Source organism: Condylura cristata, unplaced genomic scaffold, assembly GCF_000260355.1.
Source record: "Condylura cristata isolate star-nosed mole 26May11 unplaced genomic scaffold, ConCri1.0 scaffold00019, whole genome shotgun sequence".
Classification (NCBI taxonomy): Eukaryota; Metazoa; Chordata; class Mammalia; order Eulipotyphla; family Talpidae; genus Condylura; species Condylura cristata.
Genome location: NW_004567120.1, coordinates 15,713,092 through 15,737,115, shown reverse-complemented (window position 1 = coordinate 15,737,115; position 24,024 = coordinate 15,713,092). Strand labels below are relative to the sequence as shown.

General features: G+C 37.3%; 1 protein-coding gene across 1 annotated transcript in view; it reads left to right on the top strand.

The window, feature by feature from the left end:
* NUP62CL (nucleoporin 62kDa C-terminal like) overlaps positions 1-24,024 on the top strand; it is a 59,783-nt gene that overhangs the window by 17,792 nt on the left and 17,967 nt on the right. Inside the window, exons 2-8 of the mRNA XM_012727100.1 lie at positions 12,218-12,319; positions 14,213-14,372; positions 15,169-15,319; positions 15,559-15,608; positions 15,750-15,884; positions 18,122-18,233; positions 21,317-21,383. Of these exons, the coding sequence (XP_012582554.1) occupies positions 12,262-12,319; positions 14,213-14,372; positions 15,169-15,319; positions 15,559-15,608; positions 15,750-15,884; positions 18,122-18,233; positions 21,317-21,383 (733 nt within the window). The 5' untranslated portion in view covers positions 12,218-12,261. The remainder of the gene's footprint in view (positions 1-12,217; positions 12,320-14,212; positions 14,373-15,168; positions 15,320-15,558; positions 15,609-15,749; positions 15,885-18,121; positions 18,234-21,316; positions 21,384-24,024) is intronic.

The window sequence follows — 24,024 nt, the reverse complement described above, 5'->3', positions numbered from 1 at the left end:
TTTTTTTAATTAAAAAATATTAAAACAGTTCAATTCAACATCGCTGGTTCATTTCAGCTCCTTTACTGCCAAACCTGAGGGCAGGGACTGCTTCAATTTACCTGCCATCTCTGCATGTGATGGCCAAGGTGTTGGACACTAAACTTCATGTTATCTTTGTTTTTCTGGATCTTGGTGGGTTTAACAGCATTTTGCCAGCCTGTAAACATAAAGTCCTTGATTTCCTCAATTTTGCAAGGCTTGGGTTACCAAGCATACAGAACTGTACATGGCCAGCACAGCAACTAGCGAGACACAAAGAAAATGGAAAAGAAAAGCTTATTTCTTTCTTTCTAGTCCAGTGTCTTATTTTTTTCTCTTAATGCAGTAGCTAGAAGTTCCAATACTAATTTGGATAAGAGGGATGAGAGCAGGCATTTCTACTTTAATCCAATCTTGGGGAGAAACATCTAGTTTCTTATCATTAAGCGTGATTTAGCTGTGTTTTTTTGTAGATGCCCTTCATCAAGTTGAGAGTCACTTTCTATTCCTATTTTTGAGGGGTTTTTTTTCCCATTTCATTCATACTTGTCTCTGTACTCTCCATTTTACTGCTGCCGAGCCCTTCCATTTAGCTTTGTATTTGATTATTGTATTTTTCTCAGTTCTTAAATTTCCATTTGGTTCTTTTTATATTTTCCATTTCATTGTTGAGGACATTTTTAGATAAGGGTTTTTTTCAAGTGTTTCAAAATATTTTAAAAATATTTATGCATATGAGAACTGGGGTACAGGCCAGAGGTGCTGGGGGTGAGAAGATTCATTGGAGGTAGAGTGGGGAACAGAACAGGTGGATTGACTGAAATACACTGCTGAGGGGAGCAGTGGTGGGGACTGGAGAGGTCTGCTGCGCTATGTAGGTCACATCCCTGGCTGGGTATGGGTCCTTTCAAAACACTTTGTCATTGTTTGTTCATTTTTATCATGGATGTTTTAAAATCCTTGTCAGATTTTTTAAGTTAATGATTATTGTCTTACTTTTTTTTTTCTTTTTTTAAAGATTAAAAAAATATTTATTTGGCCCTCCCTGGTGGCACAGCGGGTTAAAGCACTGCACTGAGAAGCTTAAGCCACTTCTGCATGAGTTCGATCCCTGCCTGCCCCGGAGGTGACCACATGGCGCGGCAGACCTCTCCTGGCCCGCCAGCTGCTCCCCTCAGCAGTGTACTTCATCGATCTGCCTGTTCTGCTCCCCACTCTGTCCCTGGTGTAGCCTCTCGCCACCCCTGAGCCTCTGGCCTGTACCCCAGTTCTGTATGTACAAATAAAAAATTTTTTTAAAATTTATTTATGTGTACAGAACTGGGGTACAGGCCAGAAGTGCAGGGGCCGTAAGAGGATTCCCCAGAGACAGAGTGGGGAGCAGAACAGGCAGATAATGAAGTACACTGCTGAGGGGAGCAGTAGGGGGTCTGGAGAGGTCTGCTGCGCCAGGAGTATCACCTCCAGGGCCGCCATGTGATTCCTCCGGGCCACGTACCCAACCTGCATTGAAGAGGCTGTGGCCAGCTTCACAGTGCTGCGCTCCAACCTGCTGCACCACCAAGGAGGGCCGATTATTGTCTTACATTCACAAAAATATTTTGTCAGCTAATTCTAATGTTTCTATCTTTTCAGTGTTTTTATTTTCATTCACCTTGAGATTTTCTTGATTCTTGGAAGGACGTGATTTTTCTTATTGAAATCTGCACATTATCATATTATGAGACTCTTAATCTAATGTAACCCTTGCTTTAGCTGGCGTTATTTGACATTGCACTGGCAGAGGAAAAGGAGCTGCCTCTTTACTCAGGATGGGGATAGAGCTCCATTTTCCCCACTTGGTTTCCACTGCTACTGGAGGCCATGTTTTCCAGGTTACTGCTGGCAGGGGTAGGAGTTCCTGCTGCTGGTGTGTTTTCTACCAGCACTGTGAGGACAGAGATGAAAAATCAGGCTCCCTACATAACCTACTCTGACACCACCCTTGTTCCTGGGGTATTTGGACACCTCAGTGTAGCCTCACAAATGTAGGGGGAAGTCGAGGCTTCTTTTCTAGTGTTTGTTAATATAGGTGGGGAATGGGACCGATGATTTTTTCTGCGGTGTTTAATTGTATTAGAGTGCCTGTTGTCTAAAAGTTTTCTTTCTAGCTTGCCATTTTCCTTGTCTTTTGTCTAGAAAATAGTTTTTTGTTGTTGTTGTTGTTGTTGTTGGAACTTGGTTTTCTGAGTATATTCATTGGTGTTTTGGTGTTTCTAGGCTGTCAATCTATTCACTTCAAGTCAGGGAACTGACAAGGCACCAAAAAAATAAAAAAGACCTGTAGCACTCACATCATTGCTCGAGTCTCAATATCCCCTAGTTGTTTTTACCTTCTCCTCTCCACCTTCTAGGGTTTCTTATGTTTAATTTTTACACAATGCTGAGGGGTTTTAGTGATACTTGAGTGAGAAACATAGGGAGTAATATTGCATATGTACTCAATTTTCCTGGAAATGTAAGCCCTTAAGGTTTTAATCTTTACATTGTCATGTTTTTACATTGTCATGTCTTTACTTCTTCTGAGTCTCGCTCTTTACTTATTTCTGTGGGTATTTTCCATTTAAGATTCTTTATTTGCTCTTTTCTTTAGCGGCTTGTATTTTTAGAATTTTTTCCCTCAGTGATTAGTGAGTTACAACACGGTGTTTCATTAAGTAGCCGTCTCTTCCCTATTGATTTGAGAGGCTGCTTTCCTCATACTGCCAATTATTATATATACTTAGCCCTGCTTCTTGACTTCTTATTCTGTTCTATTGATCTATCCTTTCTGTTTTAGTGTCATCATTTTAGTTTACTGCAGTATGCCTTGCTATCATGTGATATTAGGCCACCTTCCCCATTCTCTTAAAAAATCATTATTTTCTATCACCAACAATTCATCAAAATAGCACACGTGTGTGTGTGTGTGTGTGTTTGTGTGTGTGTGTTGAGACTAGTTCTGTTTGGCCATAACTTCCTCATTGGTCAGGGTCATTGTTAACACAAGAGATTAAAAAAACATCCCTTGACTCAATAAGTAGTATTTCTATGCTCTTAACATAAGATAGCGAATTTACATTACATTAAATACTTCACAAGATTTCTATTCCTTCATCCTCAAAATGGCCCTCACAGCTCCATTTCGTAGATGAGAGAACTAATGTTCAGAAAAGAGTATGAGTATGCTAGAATTCTGTCAGTTGCTTCTCAGCTCCCTGTCTTACCCTGCTCTGTTCCTTGTGAGAGAGCTATATAGCCCAAGCTACCCTGCTGATAACTTCCAGTGTCCAGGTAGTATTGACCAATGGAAAGTTATAGTAATGGGAAAAAATGGAGCGTGAAAGGAGGGGAGAGTCAGAGAATTTCTCCCTGCCCTGCTTCTGGCAGCTTGTCTGGTGGTAGTAGCTGCTTCACCTTGTTTGTTTGATTGTTTTTAATTAAGTACAATTGGTTTATCTAAGTAGAGTGGTTGCTGGCACCTGATAACTTGATTCCAATCTTATCTCTTCCAGTTACTAGCTGTGTGATTTTAGGCCATTTTAAAAAATATTTCTGCCTCAGCTTTCTCTTCTATAAAAAGAACATGCTGCTAGATATTAGAGCTCACTATAATCATCTTTTCTCAAACTTTCCCCCCATCACAATCCCTTTTGTTCCCTTGTCCCTTTGCTTCCTTGGTCCCTGTTAATCTCAGAACTCTTAGGATTTTTGTTGCTGTCTAGTAGTTTTTGAAAGTGTTTTATGTTCTTAAATTATCTGTTATATGAATGTCCAGTGATTTTTCTCATGTTCTCACTTGTTTTGCTGCATATGATTTTTTTCAAATTCTCTCCATTTTGTTAAAAAATGCTGCATTTCAGTGTTTCTTTTGTCTGTGTAATGTTCTGTGTTATTTCTTACACTCTTAACATGAAAGAATAAAGACTCATTTTGGAATAGTGCTAGATGAAGGAATTGATATGTACCTTCCTCTAGTTCAGTGATTCTCAACTGGAGGTGATTAATCCCCTTTTCCGACGGATATTTGGAGATACCTGGAGACTTTTTCATTATCAATCAGAGTAGTGCTACTGGAGTCTACTAGGTTGAGCCTCCAGATGCTGCTAAAATGTCTTGTAGTGTAGATACAGGGAAGTGTGTAGCTTCTGTATACAACATTTCTGACACCAAATGTGGGTTCCTCCTTCCCAGGCCAATCAGTGCTCCCGCTCTCCAGACACCAAGTAAGCGTCCCTACAATTCAGTTATAATGTTCACTACCCAGAGTTAGTACAGACCACCAGTGAAGGGCTCTGTCCCAGAAAACTGACCCCCCACTGCAGACACAAATCTTAAGTCCCAAATTATGACCTGTACTTCTAATCAACTGGCTGTGGATCAGGTCTTCACATGGAAACCTCCCCCCCCCCTTGGATTTGCTAGAATTTTCAAGAATGCTTTTGCTAGAATGGCTCACAGAACTCTTAAAATACTTAATATACTGGTTTATTATAAAGTATACAACTTGGGAACAACAAATACAAGAGGTACATAGAGCAAAGTGTTGGGGAGGGACCCAGATCTTCCAATGTCCTCTGCTTGTCCCCAGCACCGCCATGCACTTACCAACCGAACAGCTCTATATGCCCCTTCATTTTGTGTTTTGATGAGGATTCCATTACGTAGACATGATTAATTAAATCACTGGCCTCTGGTGATAGTATTTAATCTCCAGCCCCTCTTCCCTCCTGGGAGATCAAACCTTCTATAATTACTTGGTGGTTCTTCTGGTCACCAATCCCTATTTTCTACGGGCTTGCCAAAGTTCATCTTATCAATATAAATCAGGTGTGGTTCAAAGGGGCTTCTTATGAATAACAGAAGACTCCTTTCATCTTTATTGTTCTTGGAACTATTTCTGGAGCTGGAACCCAAACCCAAATATAACAAAAAATGTTCTTATCACTTTTATCACTTAGAAAATTACAAGAGTTTTAAGATCTCTGTCCAGGAAGGGGGCACAGAGGCCAAGTATATATTTCATATTATATCTGTGCATGGGACAATCCTACACACACACACACACACACACACACACAAAAGAATTATATGTTCCAAAATGTCAGTAGGTCTATGTTGAAAAATCTTGTTCTAGTTCTATGTTTAAGAAAAAAAGACTGTACCATATGTCCTTTATTAATGGATAGTATGGCTACTTTAATTTAAAAGGAATTCATATTAATGGTATTATTTTCCTTAGTTATTTTGGGTGATTTTAAGGTCAGGCTCCTGAAATTGTGCCAGTACTTGAGACACATGATGAAGATTTTAAAATATGGGCATAAATCAAGTGCACATTTAATTAACACTAGTGAAGAAGTTTTAGTAATATGGCCAGTTACAAAATAAATAATACAAAAATGAATAGCTTTTCTGTGTTTAAGCAGTAGTAGTTGGGAAATGCACCCGAGAAAGGTCCCATTAACAATTTCAACCAAAAGTGTGAACTGCCTAAGAAAAAACTTTAAAAATATGCATGAACTATATGAAGATAACTACCAAATTTTACTGAGGAATATAACAGAAGACTGGAATAAATGAAGAGACTCATTGAATGTGCACTCAATAGTATAAGAATTTCATTTATCTCCAAATTAGTTCACACATTTAATGTAATTCTTATAAAGCCACAGTGAGACTCTTTGGGGGAAAGAAAGAAGGGACTTGATAAGATTCTAAACTTTTAATGGGGAAATAGATACAAGAGACTAGTGTTCTCTCTTTTTTTTTTTTAAGGAAAGTTATGATGGAATACTTATGAAAATGTATTAGAAGCTTATTCTCTCTAAGTTTAAAATATTACATAATATAGAAATGAATGAACTCTAGTTCTATAATATTTGAAAATCTCCTACAGAATATCAGCAGAAAAAAATCAGAAAATGTTGAAGTACAAAAACAAACCTAGGCTTATGAAGATATTTCAAATCTGTGGGGAGAGAGGGAATGGTGGATAAATAAATCGGCAATAGCTGGTTAACTGGGTTACTTGGGAGTAAAGATTAATTTAGCCGAAAAGGATTAACCAAAGGAAGTACTAGATGAATAAAAGGTAGAAAAGGAAACTAAATATTTCAAAAATATTTCAAAAGCATAGGTGAATAAGAAAATATATATTTCTTGAGGAGAGGACATTTATTTATATATAGTTTAAAATATATAAAATACTCTCGCAAATGTTTAAACACTGACTATAGTACACCATCGATATACTTTCCTCCATATACCTTATATTACTCCTCTTCCCTTACTTCCCCACTCAGCTAACTGCAGTCGTATATATCTTCTGGAGTTTCTTCACGGATTTGCTAGCACATACACACCCTGCTGCCTCTGGCCAACACCCCAGTTTTTCTACACAAACATAATAAATAAAACCTTTAAAAAAAGTATATTTCGTTCCTTCCTTGGGTTCAGGAAAATTTCCTCTGTTATTTCTTCAAATAAGCTTTCTGTTCTCCTGCTCTCTCTTCCCCTTTTGGGATACCCATAATCCATATGTTGCCTTTCCAAGGAAGTCAGCTAGTTCTCGATATTTTTACTTATACTTTTCATATTTCTCTTTCTTCCAGTTGGGTCCTTTGTACATTGTTACCTTCAAGATCACTGATGCAATCCTGCATTTGGTCTGCATCTGTTCTGCTTCTGTAGCTTTCTGTAGTTTTTAATCTTATCTATTGAGTTTTCATATTCTGAATCTGCTATTTTCTTATTTCAAGTTTTGGTATGTATTTTTTTCATTTCTACATTATTCATTTCTTTTTTTTTTAAGATTTATTTATTTGTGCATACAGAACTGGGGTACAGGCCAGAGGCTCAGGGGCGGCGAGAGGCTTCACCAGAGACAGAGTGGGGAACAGAACAGGCAGATCTACGAAGTACACTGCTGAGGGGAGCAGCGGGCGTGTCAGGAGAGGTCTGCCACGCCATGTGGTCACCTCCGGGGCAGGCGGGAATCGAACTCATGCGGAAGCGGCTTTAGATTCTCAGTGCTGTGCTTTAACCCGCTGCGCCACCAGGGAGGGCCAATTATTCATTTCTTTTTTCTGAATTTTTTTTAAAGATTTATTTATTCATTCATACAGAACTGGGGTACAGGCCAGAGATGCGGAGGGTGAGAGGTTTCACCAGGGACGGAGTGAGGAGCAGAACAGGCAGATCGACGAAGTACACTGCTGAGGGGAGCAGCGGGCGGGTCAGGAGAGGTCTGCCACACCATGTGGATCTCCTCCAGGGCAGGCTGGGTTCGAACTTATGCTCGAACTCATGCGGAAGTGGCTTAAGCTTCTTAGTGCAGTGCTTTATCATGATAAATTTATTATTTTATCATGGCAATTGTGACTTTTCTATATGCTAGAGAGATAAAATCTCCCATGTCTTTGTGGTTGGATTCTGGAGAATTGTTCTCTCAAATCCTTTGAGGTTTCAGATTTTTATTTGTTGGTTGCTTGATTTGTTTTCCCATTTTGCTGCTTTAAATGTCCTTATTTTTGTTTCAGCTATCTATAAATAACAGAGATTTGAATTACTAGTTTTCCAGCAGGTGGCACTGTGGTTTTATCTGATTTTAGATATTTGACCTTTTTTGCTTTCTGTAGTTTCAGACACCTGAACTTGCTGCAGCTGAGGAATCTAGCAGTTGTGAATGTGTGCGGGTGTGGGGAGCTTGTTCTTGTGCTACTGATGTTGTTTTTGGAGTTAGTGTGGGGTCCTTGGATTCACTCTGGGAAAGTTTTCACCAGAGCTCCCCTGCATGCTGCATGCTGCGAGTTCCCAGGTGAGTTTCTCCATAAGACAGAGACTTGGTTATATTTAAAGAGTAGGTTGATGAGGGAAATGGACAGGAGTATTGGACACTTGAATAGGCACAAGTGGGCAGGGAGAGCTTCCCAGGAATTGACTGGTTTGTAGAGAGAGGTCTGCATGGTTGCAGGCAGGTGGCCTTAGGAGAGCAGCCTCCACTGTGGGAGTTCAGTACAGAGAGGTCCCGGCATGGTACAGTTCACAGGCAGGCAGGAGGCTGCCGCCCTGCAGAGAGAGTGGGTGGAAAGAAGCACCTGCATAGTCACAGGTGTGCAGAAAACTGCTGCCCCATGCTGGTGCAAAGACTGTACTCATGGAGACATCTTACACCTTGAGAGCCTAGGTTTGTTGATTTTGAATGGAATCTGAAAGGAACAGGAGATCCTACTGTGGGCTCAATCTCCATATCTTTATCTTTCATTTTTTGGGTCTATACTCTAGACACTGCCCACAGTTGTTGGATACCTGCTTGGATTTTCTGCTCTGTAATCCAGGCATTGTCTAAAATCTTGATTTCTATGGCTGTGTCAATGGCTATGCTAATCCCTCCTATCCAACTCCCAGTGTGAGTCAGTCTTGTGGTGCTTCCTTACTGTTCTATCCTCCTTCGGTACCAACAATATACTTCCTTTGGGGGGTAGAGAGCTGAGATTTTGTAATTTGCAAACTGTCTGTGGTCTTCACAAGGTCAGTAGCAGTCAGATGGGATGGAAGAGAAGGTCCTCAGTCCAGCACACTGTCCTGTTTTCTTCTCTGGAGTCTTGGCTTGCAGGGAGCACCCAAGGCCTCTGCATGTTTTTCTCCTCACTCATGGGCATGTACTTCTGCAGTGTTTAGCTCTCCCCAGGGAGCTGCTGTTTTTAAGGTAGCCTCCCTTCCCCAACCACAGACTACAGGTTTGTTTTTTTTTTCTACCCACCTCTATTTCAGTGAAACCTGGGTCTCCTCTTTGTACTTTCTGGTACAAGCTGTGCTGATCTATAGTGTCCACGAGGTGTTCTAGTTTCTTCCCAAATCAAAGATTCACTGGGTTAATGCCCACCTGATTAACTCATGATCTTCTCAGGAATGAAGCAAGGAACCTCCTCTGGTGCCATGTGATCATTTACTATTTACATGACTATTTTGATTATTTATTATTTATATGAGTAGGTAATCCCTACTGATGTCCCCAACCTTTAAAGGTAGGCTAAAAATGGCAGCTAGATGACCAGGAGCCTGAGAGAAATTTCTTCCAGGCCAGAGGTACTAACAGGTGTGATCTTGGTGTCCACCTTCTGTGTTACTGGCACCAGACAGCAGTTTTGTTTTTGTTTTTGAAGAAATAGAATATCTGTGATTATATATTGGTGTCTGGAAGATGTTGTCTTAATTCAACATAAAAATTTATAGAGCACTTACTACCATATGCCATGTACAGTGATCTGTAGCGAGGCTGAAAGAAATGAATTTCGTTTTCACTTAACCAATTAATCTTACTTGTGGCTTTGTGTACTTGGTTTCTTTAGATTTATTTCTTTGTATAATTAGTTTTTAGTATTTTCACAGAGTTGTGTAGTCATTACCATAGTCAATTTAGGATGTTTTCATCATCCCCCAAAGAAAGTCTGCACCCATTAGCTGCCACTGTCCACTTCATATCCTCCCAGTCCGTAACAACCACTTTTTGTCTCTATGTTTCACTATTCTGGACACTTCATATAAATGGAATAATATAATCTGTGGTCTTTTGTGATTAGCTTCTTTAAGTAAAGGTTATGTTTTCAAGACTCCTCAATGTTTTAGCATGTATCAAAGTTTGTTTTTCTTTTTATGACCAAATGAAACTGTTGTATGGATGTACCATATTTTATTCATCCATTCATCATTTGGATTGTTCACTTGGGTTGTTCTCAGCTTTTGTCTATTGGAAATAATATTCTATGAACACTCATGTACATGTTTTTGGATGTATATATGTTTTCATTTTTTAAAATCTATATATCTAGGAGTCAAATTACTGGGTCTTATGGTAACTATGTTTAACAATTTGATGTAGTGTCGGACAATTTGATGTAGTTTTCAAAGAGGCAATAGCATTTTACATTCCTACTGACTATTTATGAGGTTTCCATTTTTTTCCATAACTTTGTCAACAGTTGATATTACCTTTCTTTCTGATTATAGCCATCATAGTAAGTTTGAACTAATATCTCATTGTGGTTTTGATTTGCACTTTTTAAAAAAAAAAGATTTATTTATTTGTACATACAGAACTGGGGTACAGGCCAGAGACTCAGGGGTGGCAAGAGGCTTCACCAGAGACAGAGTAGGGAGCAGAACAGGCAGACTGATGAAGTATACTGCTGAGGGGAGCAGCGGGCGGGTCAGGAGAGATCTGCCACGCCATGTGGTCACCTCCGGGACAGGCGGGAATCGAACTCATGCAGAAGTGGCTTTAGCTTCTCTGTGCAGTGCTTTAACCCACTGTGCCACCAGGGAGGGCCCTGATTTGCACTTTTTTAATGACTAATGACATTGAGTGTTTTCCTGTGTAGATGACCATCTGTATCAGCAATTTTATAGCTTTCTAGCCATTCTTTTCTAGTCACATCTCCCTCTGATCACAGCCTGGAAAATAGCTCTACTTTTAGGGCTTCTTGTCATTGCATTTTGCTTACCTGGATAATCCAGGATGATCTCCCTATCTCAAAGTACATGACCTTTATCATATTTGTAAAGTTTCTTTTGTCAAGTAAGGAAATAGGTTTACAGGCTCTGGGTATTAGGTTGCTGCCAGCTTTGGGGACCATTTTCTGTCTATCACACCATTTTTTTTAAGATTTATTTATTTATTCGTACAGAACTTGGGTACAGGCCAGAGACGTGGAGGGTGAGAGGATTCACCAGAGACAGAGTGGGGTACAGAACAGGCAGATCTACGAAGTACACTGCTGAGGGGAGCAGCGGGCGGGTCAGGAGAGGTCTGCCGCGCCATGTGGTCACCTCCGGGGTAGGCGGGAATCGAACTCATGCGGAAGTGGCTTTAGATTCTCAGTGCTGTGCTTTAACCCGCTGCACCACCAGGGAGGACCAATATCACACCATTTTAACAATCATCCACGGATGTGACATCCTTCTATTTGTTTAGAATATCTTTAATTTCTTCAATAATGAAACTATGCTCTCAAAAGTCAATCCTTGGGAGATAGTTTGGGAACTGCTTGTTTATATGGGCTACCTTTATTTGTGGGCAAAATCTTAAAATTTGTGCTTTGCATGCTGAGCAGTGGCAGTAATGCATGGTTTTCTTGTTTATATCTTCATACATGGATATACATACTCAGTCCTACAAGTGAGCCAAGGCAAGGCAATCAGGGGAAGGCTGATGGGGCCCCGTATAGAGCCTCTGCCCTGAGTGAGGAGATGGGAACCTCTCAGCTTTTGGCTATACTCACCAGGAATTTCAACCCTTTAACTCTGTGTTGGAGGTAATAAGAAATGATTGCTACTGCCCCTCTCAATAGAGATACTATATCCCTTGGTTGGGAGCTCAGAAAAAAAGGGAATGCAGCCCTCCTGGTCACTCCTGCCTTGGAGCATAGTTTCTATCAGGAGAATAGGGGGGTGGAGGGAAGGAAGGCAGTGGCTGTTGTTAATATGCCATAAACTCTCACTACTATTATTATGTTTTAGTAGATTTTCTTGAAATAATTTCTCCTTCATTTGCTTTCTGTTTTAAGGACAATTTCCAGATATTTCAAAAAACAATTCAAATACTTTTTACTAGTTATGGTTATTTCACTAGGGAATGGGGCTCCAGGACTTATGTCTCAATTCTGGATGTGAATTTCCCTCTTATTTTTCCAGGAAAGTAGAATTTCTTTGTTATGATGGTGTGGGATGGTGCCTATAGTAAGTAGTATGATGAACTATTTTTTAAATCAGGCTTTTACTATGTGTGATACTAGGTTTCAAGGTAACTGATTTCCCTTGCTTTGTTTGTATTTCTCCATGTAATTGAACCATTCACTTGTAATTGTGTTTTTAATTTTTTTTAAAGATTTATTTATTTGTACATACAGAACTGGGGTACAGGCCAGAGGCTCAGGGGCAGTGAGAGGCTTCACCAGAGACAGAGTGGGGAGCAGAACAGGCAGATCGAAGTGCACTGCTGAGGGGAGCAGCTGGCGGGTCAGGAGAGGTCTGCCACTCCATGTGGTCGCCTCGGGGCAGGCAGGGATCAAACTCATGCGGAAGTGGCTTTAGCTTCTCAGCCCGCTGCGCCACCAGGGAGGGCCTTTAATTTTTAAAAATCATTTTAATGACATATTTCTGTTATTTTGATTTCTAGGTTTGATTCAAGCATCTTATATTGCCACTACTAATTCAAGCACTATGTTGTTTACCTCGATGTCAAATGCTTCTGCCTCCACTGTTGCTACTGGGTTCTCGGGTAAGTTACTAGTTGTAAAGAAAATATTAATTCACATCAGGCTTCTTAACTCAAATTGATGATATAATGTATGGAACTCCTACATCTCAAAATTGTCATTGTGCTTTATCCCATCTATAATACCTTATATCAATAGTAACTTTGCTAACAAATCTAGTTGTCACAGTTTTATCTGTGAATTTTAAAGTAACGTGATTATTAAAGCTTAAAGTTATATTTTTAAGAGTACATTTCATATTAACATTGCGATGTTCTCAAACAACTTGCACCTAACAGGCATAGGAAGAGTGGGAGTTTTGCCAAATACGTTTGAAGGGAAGACGTCTTACTATCTATCTGATAAACATAAGGCATGACATAATATTTCCCATTTAAATATGTGGGAGCCTTGTTGCATTGCATTCTTCTATATAGACCAGGCTTTTGGGGCTTACATTTTATCCATTAAACATGACACAGGACTCACTCTACTTTGGAGTTTTAATTGACACTGTGTGGTGTCTTGTGACCTCTGTGCTTAAAAAGAAATATCTGGGTGCTTTGAGAGGAGAAGTGAGATATTAATTATCTCATAACCCCAGCTTCTTTTGAGAATATTAAATTCTGTGTTTGTCTCTCAGGTAGTGCTTTTTCACAGGGCATGTAAACCTACTGTACTTCTGAGGCATCGTCATAGTGCCATGTTCATTATTAGACTTTGTGTATTGTAATCCTTACTGTAATATGGTCCTCCCAAAGCCTTACTGCAGCAAGGTGATCACCATGCTGGGAATAAAGTTTGCCGGGTATTGCTGATGCCTGGTGGTGTGTGAAGAACAATAGTGTACCATCGCTATCCTTTTGTGCAGTTGACTTGGGAAACGTTCAAATTGCTGGTCAGCACTTGAGCTATACTTTCAGCCCCGCAGACTTGTAATTTGGAGACAGGACTAAGATTCTAAAAAGGCCTCTGATATGCGTAAACAACATCCTTCTCAACTATCATAGAGTTTGTGAATATAACCATGACTAAGGTTGGGAGTTTAAATTATTGGATGGATTCCATTTTCAAGCAAACGCTTACCCTCTGACAGGAAGATATTTTTCCCTTCCTGTCGTTGATGCCTTTGCCTGTAAGAGGAGATGAATTCTTGACCATAGTGATTTCAAATTATCTTTAATGAGACATAACATATATCATGAAATTAAATGTAACAATTCAGTGATTTTTATTAACCTTACTGAATTTTTATTAACTTTATTGTGTAGCCATCACTATAATCCAGTTTTAGAACATTTCTGTCACCCCAACAAGATCTCATCCCCATACAAATACTAATCTATTTTCTATCTCCACAGACTCGTTTTCTGAACATTTCATATAAATGGATTGGCATGATTTTTTGAACATAACCAAAAGTTTCTAAAGGATTCTAGATAAATTCCTCTCTGTTTTTAATTAAAAGGGTAATAGGTCATATTATGTTGTTCTTGTAGTTGGTGCCCCCACAAGTTCAACTGGAATACTTAGTGGCATAAATTTTGGGTTTTTGATTAAAATTCCTTGGTATAGGTTGTGCAGCTCCTTGTGTAATTAATAAGGTTTTAAAATTACGAAGATGTGGATCTAGAGATTCCTCTTGGGGAAGAATTTTGAGTATTAATTCAGTTTCTTTCATGGGTATAGGCCTGACTAGGTTATGAACTTTTACTTTTCTACAAGTTTATGCAGGATATTTAGTTTTCAGCACAAAGGTTAATAAAGATACCTGACTTGCATTATCTCTTCGTGTTACAACAGCATTGACTTCAATCCACTATAGCTTTTTGTTCAAAATAACATTTTAAAATGCTTGTAGAGTTTTTTTTTCTGGAACATTCTAGGACTAGTGCAGTAAATTTCTCATTTCTCAGGTACAGCTACGTCCACAACCACCACTAGCACTGTCACTACCACCACCACTACCATCACCACCAGTGACTTTGCATTGAATCTAAAACCACCCATGCAAGCTGGGATTAATGACACTGATCCAGCCAATATGGCTTCTGTGCCTTTTACTTCGACCATTGAGTAAGTCTATTTATATGATTTTTGCGTGAATTTCATTTTACTTATGTACAAGGCATAATTTGCTCATACAGCCTTAGAATAGTGTTTGAAAGTTAGGTAAGTGACTCAGTCAAAGGTGCAATTCATGGAAGGATTTCTGTAATTTAGGAAGTTGAATAACTAATAGTATAATATCATGATTAAAAGCTAACATTGATTGTGTACTTACTATATGCTTAGCAATATGACAGTGCTTTATATCAGATTGCTTAATCCTCACAATAATCCTATGAAGGAAGTTAATTTTTTGATAACATTTGAAAATTTGTGGAACAAGGCCCTCCCTGGTGGCACAGCTATTTAAAGTGCAGCACTATGAAGCTATCCTCAGCCTGTATTCTTAAAATGTGTGCCATGTTCCTCTCTAGTTGCTCATTTTTAAATTGACTTTTTATTTTAAGGTAAATATAGGTTCACATGTACTTGTTAGAAATAAAGCAAAAAACCCTGTGTGTTCTTTACCTGGTTTCCCTCAGCAAAAGCATCTTGAAATACAGTAGTACAGTATTATATCCTGGATATTGATATTGACACAGTCAAGATAAGGAACAGCTTTATCCCATTCCCTCCCGAGTTGCTCTTTTTAGTCACACTCATTCAATGTCCATCAGTGGGTGAAGAGTTAAGCTGTGGTATATCCACAATACCATGGAAAGCCTCTCAGAAATAAAACAGAATAACTACTGAAGCACATGACAAATTTAGTTCAAGGATAAATGTGTGTGTGGTCATGTGATCATACTCATTTTTTTTGTAGTACGGTCGTGACTCCCATGATGACATATGGTCAGCTGCACGGTCTGTTAAACAAGTGGAACCTTGAGCTAGAGGATCAAGAGAAATACTTCCTTCACCATGCCACCCAGATCAATGCTTGGGACCATTTATTGATTGAGAATGGTGAAAAGGTAAGAAGATATGCTCATTAATCTACTTGCAGTATACAGGTATTTTCAGAGGAATGAAAGAAACTAGACCTGTGGTTTGTGGTTAATTTTCTATTCTGATATGGGTGCTCAACTTAAAATATTTTTCTCAGGTAATGCGCATCATCTTTCACATTTGTGTAAGAAAATTGATACTGCTCTAAAATTTACTGCAATAAATTCAGTTACTGACATTTTTGTACTCTTATTTTCCTTTATAGATTACTGTTTTAGATGAAGAGGTGGAAAAGGTGAAACAGGATCAGAAAAGGTAGAACTTTAGATTTCCTAGGTTGGAAGGTTAAAAATTTATTTCATTGTCCAGTTTCTTTCCTTGTTGTAGTTTATGAAATTTATTTTGTCACCCCAAATTACTTTTCATTCTTCTGTTGACTTGTTTTTTTTTTTTCAGACTGGAACAAGAATTGGATTTTATCCTGTCACAGCAGCAGGAACTAGAAGATCTTTTGAGCCCTTTAGAGGCTTCTCTGAAGGACCAGAATGGGTCTTTTTCTCTTCAGCATACAGATGGGGAACTTAAGAACACGTAAGTCACTGACTAAAGATCAAGGAATGTGTGAGAACTTAGTTACTAAAAAAAATAGGGGAAATTGATTGAAAGGCAGGGCATAAGTGGCAGGAAATGACAAGTTTTTGTTTATTTACTTTTATTGAGGTAACATTGATTTACAGTGCTGCATATGATTGACATTACATGTGTATGTTTTGCCACACCCATCACCAAAGCACTCAATAGTCCTCTACCATAGTCCATTATTTAGCATAAGTCAGAAGGAAAAGGACAAATTCTCATAGTTGCCATTTATCAGCTTAATTGACTTTTTCCTGTTTATCTTTTCATGATGCTTAAAAGTAATCATTCTAAATTTTCATAGTATTTTGCATAATGTTATTAATCTCAAGCTTACATATAAGCATTGTAAATTTTTTGTTTGTCAAGTTTGTTCTTAAATTAGAAATACAATTTTTATTATAATAGTTTATTTTTACAAGAAATACAAATTTTATGTATGTGGTATCATGGTATTGTGGAATATTCTGGTCTCCTATTTATATAGACTCTTTAAAGCTAATGTTCATGTAGTTGCTTCAGAAATAAATCATATGCTATTTTTTTAAAGATTTATTTATTTGTGCATACAGAACTGGGGTATAGGTCAGAGGTGCAGGGGTGATGAGAGGCTTCACCAGAGACAGTGTGGGGAGCAGAACAGGCAGATAGACGAAGTACACTGCTGAGAGGAGCAGTGGGGAGGGTCAGGAGAGGTCTGCCACGCCATGTGGTCACCTCCGGGGCAGGCGGGAATCGAACTCATGTGGAAGTGGCTTTAGCTTCTCAGTGCTGTGCTTTAACCCGCTGCGCCACTAGGGAGGGCCTCATATGCTATTTTAAAGGCACTTTGGGATACTAACTACAAAGCTTTCAAAGATTGAATGATTTTGTCAATGTCTTGGGCTGGATATGTTTTATTTGTGTGCTATTCAGTCTTTACCTTCAGTCGATACATTGCCAGTGTTTCTATAGTAACTTTATCTTTCCAGATTGAGATTTGAAATAAAGTGTTGTTAGGAGAACTTGTATGAATGTGTTATATCAACTAAATTGAGAGTAAATTGGGCTCATTTTGTCAATGAATTACTGAGTTAAGACAGCCTATTTTTAAGAGGTTTGACAAATTAACTTTTTGTAGGTGCTTTAAATATGGTATGACTAATCTATGTTGACTTTAATTCTGTTTCTGCTTTTGCATTTCAACCTTTGTGAACATTTCTTTTCTTGGCATTGCTTTTCATACATTCTATCATTTTACTGAAATATATAGTTTTTTTTTTGCAGAATACATCTTAAGGATAGTTTGAAGAAATAATTAAAATATTAGTTTCTTTCCTATTGCTTTTATGTAGTGAGATTTATATTATGATGAAATCTTTATTAGAATTTTTAACAGTCTAACCAACCAATTACCTATAAGTAGTTTGGGACAGAAAGGCAATAAACAGTTATCTATAAATCTAATTGAATCCATTAATCTTTATTGAATATCAAGGTTGAAAAAGCCTCTGGTGACTTTAATGCTCATAAACATATTCATTGACTAGGTTAATGTATGTGTGTGTGTATGTGTGTGAAAATACTGAGATTGAGCCAACTGATAAATTTGTTGTCAACTTAACAGATTTATCTGCCTTTGCTTATTATGAATCTCATTTCTTGAAGCATCTTTTGTTGGATGATGGAGTATATTTGTATAAGGTTTTACTTTGAAAATTTATGTACTTAAAATCATTGAAGATATCTCAGCACTTACTGAATATTACTAAAGAACAGATAACTTCATATATATATGTATATACACACATATATACATATATGACTTCATATATATGTATATACACACACATATATACATATATATACATATATATGTGTGTGTGTATGTATGTATATACACACACACACTCCTATGAGTTTATTTTGACACCTAGAAGAGTTCCTTTGCTTCAGAACTTCCTTGGAATATTATCCAGAGGGTACATAACTGACTATAAAAATGGCAATATGGCTGACAGCCTTCACCTGTGGAGTCTTTTAGACTATGGCAATGATAATGGCATAAATGCTGTGTCCATAAAATGTGCTATTAATCATTGAGAAAATAGGGGAACGGGGACAAAAGCAATTGGCTTCTTTGTATGTCGATAAGAATAAATAGTGAGAGAAATATTTCTTGTTTATCTCTTTATTTTAACTGCCTTTTTCAGTTACAAATCAGCAGAAAATATAGATGCTCAGCTGAAACAAATGACTCAAGATCTCAAGGACATTATTGAGCACCTGAATAGCTTTGGAAGATCAGCTGACGCTAGTGACCCGGTATGGTAACTGCTTTATCTACTTGAACAACCAAGATTTACTGTGAAGTTAACATTCTGTGGCTCTTTTATCTAGTCACTTCTGTCCTCTAGAATGTCCCTTACCTGCCTCTAAAGATAAGAAGCTCAAAGGTGTACTTGGTAGTGCAGGAAATATTTAGGGACCAAAAATGTTAAGTTTTTTTTGTCATATTCCCAGGAGGGTTTAAAAAAGAATTTTCATCCTTCATTTTTAGGGTTATCTCCCTATTCGTTATATAACTAATTGTTTTTGTTTTAATTTATCATTTTCGTTTACTCATTAGCTAATTCTTCACTTTTATGTAATTATATACTTATATAAATGTGAGTGTATATGTTTGAGTCTGTTAGGTATATCCAGACCTCAAAAGTTTAACAAGTCAACTGTTTGAGATTTAAAATGTTTTTCCATAGAAAATTTGTTAAATACGATTATTCCGTTTCCACCTGCTCCTATAGAGTCCTACCTACTTAACTCATAATGTAAATGAACAAATACAATCAAGGCTCCAATTAAAGGCTTGATATGCCTTGAATTAATTTGGTAGTACTGAAAGGTTGTTTTATTCCCTTTATCTTACCCTAGTTAAAAACTTTATTCCTTATACCTTCCTCTATTGTCATAGCAGGTAAATGGAGTTCTCATTTTCCCCAGACCCACTCCATGGCAGTAATGATAAAAGGACTTTACCATTGTGGACGTTCCCATTGTACTTTCTGTCAGTTGATTGTAATTAAGAATAGGGCCAGGGTCTGGGTAGGTGAGGGTAAATGACATATATTTATATAAGTGATGATTATTTTTTTAGTAAGCACTCTGTCCAATTATATACAGGCAGTTTTTTACATATTGCTAGCTTTTTTAATTATAAAGAGACAATATGGTATATTTGAGGAAACACTAGAATTTTAAGTTGCTTAATCTCTCTGGATCTTGGCTTCTTCCTTTGCAATATGTCAAGGGTAGACTCAATAATCTTAAAGTTCCTTTCCGCTATAAAATTTATGCTGTTCTCTACTTTGGGTGAATCTAAAGTTGAACAAAGACAAATATAAATTACTCTAGGATTATCCATGGTGCCATTTCCCTATGTTCACACAGATGATCAAGAGTTGACTCAATTTAGATTTTCTTTTTAATGAAACATTAGATCACTGCTCTGATTTCCAAAATTCATCATTATTTGACTGTAATAGAATTTTGATGCATAGATGAATATGTGCAGATTTAGCTATGAAGCAGAGCTGATGTCTAGTCTCTCATTGTTGAATGAATGCAAGAGAAGTGTTCTGAACATAGCAAGTCAACTAAATAAGGAAGTTGTAATCCTTATCTTTGTTCTCTCCTTAGCCTTGTTTTACTTTAATAGCTAATAGTAACTGGTTTGAAACTTTTCTGTTTTTGTTTTTCCTGGCAAGGGTGATTGAGATGTTTAAGATAAGTAAATGAAAAGATAATTGCTGCTTGATAACAGGACAAAAGAAGCAAGAGATCAGCAGCAATTCATTTCTTTCCTCAGATAGCATAAATCATTGGTCAGGAAGCAAAGAAAACATTTGTTGAATAACAATACTGTGGGTACAATAATTTATTGTTACCGTGTCAGCAAAGCTTCATTACATTACAGGTCAGGGTAATAGCCATGTGATACTGTTTTTACCTTTTTGGAGGGAAAATAGAGACTGCCTAATAGCTAACATTTTATTAAGCAAGTCTATATTATTGTGTGTGATATTCAGTCACTTTTCTTTCTTTTTTTTTTTTTAAAGATTTATTTTATTTGTACATACAGAACTGGGGTATAGGCCAGAGGCTCAGGGGCAGTGAGAGTCTTCACCAGAGTCAGAGCGGGGAGCAGAACAGGCAGATCTACGAAGCACACTGCTGAGGGGAGCAGCGGGCGGGTCAGGAGAGGTCTGCCACGCCATGTGGTCACCTCCGGGGCAGGCGGGAATCGAACTCATGCGGAAGTGGCTTTAGCTTCTCAGTGCAGCACCTTAACCCGCTGCGCCACCAGAGAGGGCCTCACTTTTCTTTCTTTTTATAAAGCTCATTCTTATATTTCTATTTATTGTGTTAAAATATGCTAAATTTGCTGTTTTCAGTACAAACTATTAAGTTTGATAACATTTTAATTTCCTATTTTCAGTATTACTCTAGACCAAGGTTTATAAATACATACAGTTATTCAATGTATTAAACTTGGAAAATATGGGTATCTATAAAGATGATTAAATCACCTGTATTACTCTAATATGTCAGTGTATTTCTTTCAAGTCTTTTTTGCTATACTCTTTAAAATACTCTTTTTGCTTTAAACAGCATCAGAATCATACTATATAAAGTTTCATATTCTGTCTTCATTTAATATTCTTTCATGGCATTTTTCCAAATTTTTAACCAATATTTAAAATCAGTTTTAATGACTATAATATTTCATTATAAGTAACTTTACCTTACTATATTCAATCTTTTATTATTTATTGGTGGAAATATCGTTTCTCATTTTTTACTGTATAAACTTTCCCTATAATAACCTGATTTTTTTAGATTAGATTTTTTTTTCCCCTCTGGATATGTCCCTTAGAAGCAGAAAAGGTATGAATATTTTAGGAATTTGATATCTTTTGAAAAACTTGCATCTTGAAGGGTTACATTAATTTATATTACTGTTGACTGTATGTGAACATACCTATTTCCCCACATACTTGATAATAGAATATTCCCACTTAGTAAAAATCACTGATTTGGTTGACAGAAGATAATATTTTAAATTTTTAAGTAAATTTCTTATCCTGTGAAATGTCTTATAGTGTTCTTTACTTATTTTTTACTGTAATATAGTAATTTCTCATTAAATTTTTGGAATCAAATTCTTGATAGTTACAAAATAACCAGATTGAACTAATATACAGATGTGAACACTAAAATATGGAACAACAAAAAAGCCATTAAATTTAGTAAATTCTCAGTTCATTTCTTACCAGCAGAATGGAAAAAACTTAATTCAGTTATTTTGTTTATTATTACATAATCATAATCTGAAAATCTTGTGTTTTTAGATCCAGCAGATCTGCAAAATTTTGAATGCTCATATGGATTCTCTACAGTGGATTGAGGAAAATTCAGGTAGGAATTTAGCTGTAACATCAAGTCATCCAGTTTGAAAATGGAAAATGGGATACCAAATTTAATCTCAGTATACTTTATGTTAATTCAGCCAATAACTTCGTAAAAATTCTCCATAATAAAATGTACACCCCCTTTCCACAGATTAATATGGTTTCCTTTTTAAGCAATTTTATTTATTTGCCAGTCATAATGATAGAAGTTTGGGGGCAAGTCTTCACCCCTCTGTGTACATGCTTTACTTGCCCACACAGAAGTTTCAGTACCGATGCCCTATTTCCATCTCCTCCTTCTCCTCTGGTAATCAGGATAACTTTTTAACAGAGTCTAAGAAATAATTTTTTCTTTGCCACTTTAATTTCTTTGATTTTTTTTTTTTTATATTCCACATGAATGAAATCAGTCTGTAACTGTCTTTTACTTTCTGGATCATTTCACTTAGTATACTCACCTCAAATCTATCCATTTTGTCCCGAAAGGCACTATTTAATCTTTTGTAGTAACTGAGTAGTATTCCATTGAGTATATAGTCAGCAATTTCTTTATCCAGTGATCTATTAGTGGGCATTTAGAGTAGTTCCATGTCTTGGATATTGTGAATAATGCTGGTATATGAAGGTAGATGTGTGTAAGCTTTTTTGTGTTTTCATATTGAATAAATACCTAGCAGTGGTATTGTTAGATCATATGATATTTCCTTTGTTTTTAATATTTTTAAAATATTTATTTATGCATACAGAACTGGGGTACAAGCCAGAGGTGCAGGGGCAGTGAGAGGCTTCACCAGAGACAGAGTGGGGAGCAGAACAGGCAGATCGATGAAGTACACTGCTGAGGGGAGCAGCGGGTGGGTCAGGAGAGGTCTGCCACGCCACGTGGGTCATCTTCAGGGCAGGCAGGGATCGAACTCATGTGGAAGTGGCTTTAGCTTCTTAGTACAGTGCTTTAATCCCCTGCATCACCAGAGAGGGCCCTATATTTCCATTTTTATTTTATTGAGGAATCTCCATGTGGACCAGTGTTTCATTTTTTCTGTATCCTCTCCAGCATTTGTTGTTTAAGTCCTTTTGAAATAGGCCATTCTCACAGGGTGAAGTACTATATCATTGTGGTTTTGATTTCCATTTTCCTTGTAATAAGTGTGTCTCTCATGTGTCTGTAGGTCATCTGAATGTCTTCTGTGGAGGAGTGTCTGTTTAAGGAGGGGTGGGAGTTCTCCTACTGCTTACACTATAACCAGACCAGTGTTGCAGGGCTGATTGAGCTGTCCCAGAGCCAAGTCAAGATGTAGTATATGTTACGTGCCCTGTGGAGGTCCCCTGTGCCAGTCTGGGTGCAACAGAGCCTATGCCACCCCTAAGTCTATTTGTCTCCAGAAATGGCCCCCGCTATGTCCAAATCTTCCTACCCCTCTCCTAGGTCCAGAACCTTCGCAAATAACATAACACCCCTCTCAGGGAGAAAGATAGGCAGGTTAAACCAGTGATGTTAGCAGAAGTTAAAAGAAATTTTTAAAAAGTTTAACCTGAATCTAACCATCAAAATAGACATTCTGTGAGACTATCTGAAAGTAATGTAGCATTCTTACCAAAAATGTTTCACTGAATCAAGTCACAAAATAATCAGATATTCTATGTGTGAGACATTCTGAAAGATAATTGGCATGGGCTCTTCAAAAAGTCAATCATGGTAAACCAAAAACTTTGAAAAAAAAAAAATCAAGGAGACTCTCTTAAAGAACTGTAATCACATCTATCATGTTAAGTTTGATTGGAAGCTGGATTAAAACCAAGAAGATATTACTCAAAAGACAATTGCAGAAATTGGTTATGGAGTATATTGTCAGTGATACTAAGGAATTTTTGTTTCCTAGGTGTCTTATTATGGTTATGTAGGAAAGCATTTTTATTCTGAGAAGTTGTGTGCTCCATTATTTTGAGATTTTTCATATCTGTAATTTTTGTTCAAGGGGTTCAGGCAAAACCATTTGTGGGAAAGCAAGAGAGAACATTTTATGGCAAAATGGTAACAGTGAGTTTATCTAGGTTTAATTTACAAGTTTACAGTTTTTATAATTCTCTCAACTTTTCTATAGAACTTTTTAAATGGGAAAATGATTTTTATAGACTTTGCTTGAATATGAAATATAAAACCTTAGTAATTAAGACAAATGGAGGCTAACTAGCCAGAGTTAATTACTATTTTTAAAGATGAGTTATGAAAATAATTCAAATTTTGGTTTTTGGCATTCTAGAATCCTAATTCTGTGTATTAGTAGAAGTTGCCAACCATAAACTATCAATACTTTTGCTTCTTTCCCTTACAGATATAACTATACCATCAACCATGTTTACTTCCTTCTCTCCTATGTTAGAGAAGAAATGTTGTATTCCTTTTTAAACTGTGTTTTCAGCCATCAAAGGAAGGTTAAATTCTGTGCTTTTTGTGTTGTTTATTTCTTTTGTATTAGTTACCTAATGGGGAGCGTTTTCTGAGTCCAAGTGATATGAGTTCAAGTCAAGGCACTTAATAGTGTTGCCTCAATTGTTAATCTCCCTGAGTCTTTTTCCTTATTTTTTTTTTAAAGATTTATTTATTTATTCATACAGAACTGGGGTACAGGCCAGAGGCTCAGGGGCGG